The sequence below is a fragment of the Toxotes jaculatrix genome, chromosome 14 (genome assembly GCF_017976425.1).
Source record: "Toxotes jaculatrix isolate fToxJac2 chromosome 14, fToxJac2.pri, whole genome shotgun sequence".
NCBI classification, from domain to species: Eukaryota; Metazoa; Chordata; class Actinopteri; family Toxotidae; genus Toxotes; species Toxotes jaculatrix.
Genome location: NC_054407.1, coordinates 18504659 through 18512222, shown reverse-complemented (window position 1 = coordinate 18512222; position 7564 = coordinate 18504659). Strand labels below are relative to the sequence as shown.

At 39.6% G+C, this 7564-nt stretch overlaps 1 protein-coding gene across 1 annotated transcript; it reads right to left on the bottom strand.

Annotated features, from left to right (window-relative positions):
- Positions 1-182: 182 nt before the first annotated feature.
- LOC121193566 (plexin domain-containing protein 2-like) lies at positions 183-7473 on the bottom strand. The gene is made up of 14 exons (XM_041055932.1): positions 7377-7473; positions 5791-6005; positions 5306-5449; positions 4982-5051; positions 4530-4652; positions 4277-4392; positions 4100-4199; positions 3873-3968; positions 3565-3646; positions 2803-2863; positions 2477-2702; positions 1624-1659; positions 1167-1324; positions 183-587 (listed from the first exon to the last, which is right to left on the bottom strand). Exons 1-14 carry the CDS (start codon positions 7471-7473, stop codon positions 372-374), a joined length of 1740 nt encoding a protein of 579 aa, XP_040911866.1. The 3' UTR covers positions 183-371.
- Between the last annotated feature and the right edge of the window lie 91 nt (positions 7474-7564).

The following is a 7564-nucleotide window of genomic DNA, read 5'->3' as shown; positions in this document are numbered from 1 at the left end:
GTGTGGGAGCAAAAAAATAACGTCCGTCTTTGAGAGAAACGATCTCAAAACATTCTGTCGTAAACACAAGTGAATGTCCTGAGCAAAGTAAAAACAAGTCTCTATCCAAGTACTTTTTCTTTATGCATTAAAACAGTTCTATGGTTCACCAAGCCAATGCAAACATGAAGCCAAACTGCTGCATAAAATAATTTGTAGTTACAGTTTTCTCAGATGTTTAACATTTTCCTTTTTCAATGCTCAATTTCTGTCCTTAAAGTGAGATTGAGCGACAACTAAACTGAAAAATGTATCAGCATTCAAGGAAGGAATGCTAACTCACATAGAGAACCAGCTCTGTCCCCAAAGCCTGCTGGGATATGTAGTTTTGGTCAGGAGCTCTCTGAGACTAGGAAGCGCTCTCTCTGATCAGGAACTATGAATCCTTCTTTCTGTTCGCTCTCTCTTCTGTCTGACATGACAAAAGACTGTTTGGGGTCGATGACCACCGTGCTGTCTTTGTCCTGACCGGGAGCCTCCACCTCGGCGTACGAGGGGCGACCAGACCCCCGCCTGAACTTCATGATTGGCCAGCGGGTTGGCCGCCGCTGTGGAGGGTGGGGAGAATAACAAAATGAGTACACAAATGGGAATGCTAAAGAAAAATTTGCATATAGTATTGAGAAAGTTATTGTCAAATCAATATAAATCAGTGTTTTCTGAGCTGTATTGGGGAAAATAAACTGTATCATATATATGTGTGTGTATATACACACACACACACACACACACTATACCTACTTGCATGATGCTTCTTAAGTTCGGATTTTGCTGACGTCCTAAGAGTTAATTCAATTATGTTTTAGTACTGAGATTATAGCTAGTGATGTTGGTGTTGTACTGGACTTCATTATATTGATATACTGATTTGCTTCTAATATCCTTCCCACCTCGAACGGGAAAGACAGAAAAAATTAGAAACAGAATAGTGTAGTTCAGTACAACATTAATTTTCAAGTCTCTGCGTGTGATTTTAATTGCATGAGAACATGAACTGAAACCAGAAGATATAAAATCCAAATTAAAAAAAGCATGATTCTTCAGGGAGGTTGATTATTGCGAGCTCTGAGACCTCAGTTTATCCAAATGGTTAGTACAGATGTGGACAGCAGCTGTGTGTCACTGACCTCCATGAAGAAGAGGCTGGCGCTGGAGGTGGGGTGGTTGTACATGTAAACGGACAGGAGGACGGCTGCTGCCATGATGACCATCATCATGACGATGCCCACCAGGAGACCGATCTGCAGCCGCTCATCACGCTCTCCTGTGTTCTCCTTGTCTCCTGCTGTACAGGTGAGGGTGACACTCAGGGAGTCAGACTCAAGTTTCAAGCAAATCAGATTCAAATATGATGCTGAGAGTTGCACTGAAGGTTTTATGCACAAATACATAATCTCAGTAAAATATCTGTATTTTTAATTTTTAAATTCTTTTTTTTTTTTTTTTTTTACTAAATGCTGCACATTTGTAACTGAAATGGTAAAAAGATGTTTTCCTAAGTTGCAGTGCTTTGAGCTCTCAAATCCACTACAGATCAATATGTTTAAAGATACACACTGAGGCAGACAACAATGAATGACTTACGTGTTTCATTGATGTGCAGAGAGATCTTTGTGTCATCTAGAAAACAAAACAAAAACATGAAACATGATGGCACGACATTTAGTATGACAGCTGTCCTATGCATCCATTTTTTTAACTGTTTGTGGTGTGGGGAATCTAAAAACATCTCTGGGAAAATAATATTTTTACAAGTCTTACAATTACAAGAGAAAATCCAACAGTGCAGTAGTTTTTAAAGGCAGCAATTTTCATTCAACTTTCGTGTGTTAGCTGAGGGAATATAGCGCACTTGACTTCAGGTCAAATCTCATAAAATGCACACGTTAACTCCTCACGTAGAACACGAAAGATTGAGCCATTTGCAGTAAACAATTAGTTCACTTAGACAAATTACAATTAATACTACAAATAACAATCACGTACTTCTTCTGCTTAAGTAAAATATCAGTAAAGTAACTGCTATACTTTTGTCTGAGCAGGACATTCCAGTCCTTTCAGGTCACAAACAATAGCCACTGCAGCCAAAGATAACAGCCCTCCTATACTCTGACCCAACCAGGCCACAGAGTGATGCACATATATTGAGTCATCCTTCAGTAGCTGAGGACACTATGCAGTATTTAACATGGCGCTGTATATGCTCAGCTCTGAGCTAACAGAGGCCTGGGAAATAGCTGACCACTTGACCCTCACACTGTCGGACCTTACAGAACACACTGGGTGTGGATACTGTGCAACGACAACAAACATTAATTCAAGAGACGGTAATGACATCTGTCCTGCCCTGAGCTGTACAATGTCTGTCTGGATTGTTGGTTGTAGGATACATTAGAAAACAAAAAGAAAACTCAAGATTGTTCATCTGTCAGCTTACTCTCTGCAGGTTTGCTGGTAGGAGGCTGTGGAGTGGATATTCTTCTGCTTGTGCTGCTGTGTGTTGAGGGGTTGGTGACAATGGACGTCCTGCTGAGGGGAGTGGAGGCCATGATGGAGGTCCTCTGCTGCACTGCGGTCGCTGTAACAGGAGTGGTCGTGTGCGTCAGATGGTGAGATGAGGTGTTTGTGACGTCTGTTGTTTGGAGACACCGGGGATCCCGTCTCTGGGAAAAGAAACATCGGTATCATCATCTTTTGTGCAGAAAGACAGAAATGTAACTGAGTTCTATTCTGGGTAAACTGAAATGCAAAAATAATGAGAACCTCATCTGGACAGCCAAGGTCGACCCAGTCCTGCCGGTTACGATCAAAGCCACTGGAGCATCTGAGAAAATAAAAAATAAAAAAATAAATACAATTATATATATATAAATTTTTACACATATGAAGAATACGGAAAGGTTTAACTACAGCTTTATGTTTTGTTTACAAACATAAATCTATTTAGAAACATAAATTGATCCAGGTATGAAGTATATGAGTGACAAGTTTGAATCAAGTTTTCCAGGTTTTTCACAACCAAATTCTTTCTGTTTGAAAAACTTTTGCAGGCAGCTGCTATTTTTTATTTATCAGACAATGTTTAAATAAAAAGAAACTGATCTGAATAAAGGTGTGGACAACAATCACTTATTTCTTACTTATTGCTATTTATACTCCAGTAGGCAGAATGCAGTAAAAAACAAATATATGAAAACTTTTTTGTATATTTGTCTGAAGTTATCATCTGAGATCATTTTTGATATTATACTCAAAACATCTCAGATGTCACATGAGTTTAACTAATAAAATATTTCATCTTATACAGTACATTGTTTTACTGGCCCCAAAAGTTACATTATTTTACATTTTACACTTTCATAATATATATAAGTATTTTTCAAATCGTAGCTGCCATTAGCCATGATAGTCTATCTCTGCGTGTATTTTAATGGATTCCTAACATTTACATATTATTAAATTTCATTTTGAGGGATGTGAAGTCCTCTCAGTGGTATGTGCTCTCTGTGTGCTTTCCCAGTTTACCTTTGTAGCCGACTGCACCAACTGCAGTTAAAGCCAATCTGAGAAGTGACACATGGACCACAGCTGGAGAACTGCAGACATGCTGAGAATGAGGAAAACAGTGAGGAGTCAGGAGGAAGAGACAGCTTTGGCCTCTGGAAATTCATAACATCTACTATTATCGGTTTCTGTATATTTGCTAAATTTACAAAGTCACTTTTTTTCTATAATGTGATTGGCTCTAAAAAGTAACAGATTTTTAAAATGAATAAAATAAATGGAACTTATGAGAAGCAGGAGAGTGTGAAAACAATGTGCCATCAACTTACTAGGAAGAGGTAGCATCTCCACAGCTGTAGAGCTGGAGATTTTGGACTTGAGGATGTCGACTTTGTGATACTCATAGATGGTTCTCCTCCGAACATCTGGAAACATCAGAAAAGATCTGATGTCAGTTATTGGTGATATCTGAAATTTTGTTGAATAATTTGGCTGCTAAAATTGTGGCAAGAAAAATACTTTTGTAAAGATTTTACAGAACAAATCTGCCACTTACTGGGGATCTGCTCTATCTCATGAAGGACTACAAAAGCATCTGATAAGCCCACTTTGACAGGATGGTTCTCAGTGCTGATGTTGCTGATGTCAACAGGAATCTATGAAAGAAAAAGAAAGAGCTGATTAAACTGGTTCTGCATTAAAACGAGGATGGCATGAAGAAAATAGAAGTCACCTCTTTGTATGCAAAGACAATCCGTCCGTCACTGTGCAGTGCAGCCTGGAAGGTGAAAGTACCCAGACTGACGTCCTGGAGGTGAATCTGGTTCCACTGAACCACCAAGGCAGTCCCTAAAGGATAGACATGAACACACATGTGCACCCATGCACATATCTTTAGTAAAAATATTATACAGCAGATCCACAAATTAAAAACCACAATTGATGAAAGTAAAATGGGGGTAATGGAAACCCTGCATCTCTCTTACCATTATCAAAGTAAAGCACAGTGGAGTTTTTGGAAAGGCTTGGGTCAAAATTAGCCATCAGAGGGGCGATGTACTGAGTGGCTGTGAGCATCCGGTGAATTATATCCCCAGTGTAAATGAAACCTGCAAGAGACAAACATGCAGAGTTAGCATCTGTCATTTCATTTAATTCACGACATACATTCAATCCTGGTTAACTTATGAGACAATGGGCCCCTCCCTCCTACCTACCAGATATTTAAACTGCTTTACTCAGTTAAATCTTGGCCTAGCGTAACCTAAATACGCACTGTGCAATGAAGGGAAGGAATTAAAAAAACAGAATAAGAATTCACTTTGAAATCATATAATGTAGCTCTGTACAGTATATACGTGAGGCTCAAATTAAGACAACATCTCAAACTACAGTCTTATCATTCTGAGCTATGAAGAAGAGTCATCATGTGACTCACCTCCGGTTGCCACTGTGATTTCCCTTAGTATGTGTCCATAGAAAGGAAAGTCGAAGGAAAGATTCACTCTCTGGAAGCAAACGTAAGCAAAGTGCAGCAATGTAAATATGTAAAATAAAGCTTCACTGCAACCAAGTTAGAGTTAAATCATTTTTTTGTTCTAATATGGTGCATTTCAACAACAACTGTAATGCACTGATGGACAGTTCTTATTCCAGTAAGTCCAAGTAAACTATGTTGCCTTCTAAATATCCTCTACAGCTGCTGTTTAATTTGCATAAAAACACAGATTGTCCCATTTATTCATACGGACTGATTTCATACCTCAGCCTGTCTGTGGGTGCTGGACAGGAAGCCACGGACCTTCCACTCATCCTCCTCCATCTCATCGATGTTCACCCACAGCTCTTTACTGGCTGTGTCTCCAGGACTGTATATTTTAGATGTGTAGTAGGCGTGATCAATGTGCTGTGGAAAAATATGAGTATAGGTATTTAAATCCTTTAAACATACACTAAATATTCCGATCTATCTATCTCTCTCTTTTTTTTTTACTTTGTTTGCTCCATAAGTCTTCATATGTACACCTGATTCACAGTAGATTCCAAAAATGTTTTCTATTTTACATTGCCATATACTGGTCTATTATTCAAATCTCATTACCTTCTGGGAGATTAACTTTTAGCGGTTATACTTTAAAGTGTTCAGAAACACAGGCATACATGAATTAGATCTAATATTTAAACGAATATTAATTAATTAATTAATTTCATCTAATAAAATTTTCTTGGCTGTAGAAAAAAACCTACCACTATCTGTGTAGAATTGCCCATCAGCAGGTCTGGATCTGACTCTTCTGGTTGATGCTGGTTTCTGTAGTGGCCTCTCTTATCTGCAGCCCAGCCAGGGGCCCCGGACCGGGGCCTGGATGCCCACCTCCTCTCCCTGGGCCTGTGACTCCCGATGTTTACATGCAGCCTTCCCTCTGGAGAAGGCAGCCCCTGTGTGTCAGTACGGTAGACTCCTTAGGAATCAAAGACGAGGGAGAGGGAGATAAGTTGCTGCTGTCATCATATCTTTGTCTTAATGTGTTTAAACTGTTTAAGAGGAGCTTTAGTTTAGTTTATGCCATGTCATGACCATCAGAATCAGAATCAGAATAACTTTATTAATCCCCATAGGGAAATTCTTACTGTTACTTGCAACTCCCAGTTGAAAATGAAGAAAAGAGGAAAATTGCATAGTGTGTGGTAAGAGAAAAAAAAATTCTAGAATAAGTGAAGTGAAAACAAAATAAAAGTATAGTATAATATAATATAATGAAATCATAATCAACATCTCTCTAAAACAGCTAAAATTACAACTGAAAATCGTGCAGAACCCCCTCCTCGAACATCTCAAACATCAGTAAACTGATTCCTGCATCATCTTCTCACAAGCAACAGGACATAAACAATCCCTCATCCTGTGCCATGTGGCAAACATGTGCGGCCACCCCGTCTCTCTACCCCTCCAGTGACAACAGTGCGTCCTAACTTCTCTCTTCACAGCGGAGGGTGAAAGCATGCTTCGCATTCTTCACACCAGCAGGTCCGGGACCAGGCATGTGAGGCCGGACAGCAGTGGGTGTTGTGTCTATATTTCTGTCACAGGGTGGCCCCGTGGCTCCAGAGGCCACATAACCCTCCACCTGTGTGTGTGTTGGTGTGACGTGGGCTGTGCACTGATGCTACATAATCTCTAGTAGTGCAGATATCAAGAATACAGAGCAGCTCTGCTGGTAACAACAGAAATTTTATCAGTAGTTGCTGCTACTGCCACTGCGGAGCTGCTACAGAGATTTAGTTGAAATGCAGAGTTAGTAGACCAGTAAAAGTCAGATGTATCACGGAGTTCGACACAGCTTACCAGCTGTGGCTGTAGCATAGTCCTCCGTTGCCTTTTCATTAAAAATAAATAAGATGTTCCACAGAAAACCACAAAGACCGCCAGTCAAAGCAGCAGCATCGCACCTGAACCTGATTACACCGTTAGTCAGATTCTCTATCAGCTCCTTCAAAATAAAAATTCCCCACCTGGTGGCTGGATGTGTTAGTACAAACAATCATAGATATACATGAAAGTGAATATTTCTTCAACAGTCACAGCAAGAGAAAAAGTATTTATTTTACAAGGTGTCTTTCTAAAGTGAGAATTAGTACCTGTTTAAATGATATTCGTTATCCATCAGTGGTCTAAATGTTATCACTCATCCAAGAATAAAGACACGTGAAAACACTGAGTACTAAACTGAATACTAATACATTTTAGGATATATATCTCAATCACAATCATTGCTTTTAGTAGTAAACATATATATCTTTGCGGATTAAGCATAATAATTTTTATGACTTACCACCGGCAGATTTCAGCTTCATGAAGCTTATTTGAAACTGGAAAACAATGACCAGTCCTGTGATGAGATGAACTGTCTTTGACACGGTCACCGCCATCCTTCCCCTCACTTCGTTAAAGCGGCTCCAAGGCGCAAAGAAACACACGAATAAGCGCAACGTGTGTTTGCGCCAGTTAGTGACTGGGAAC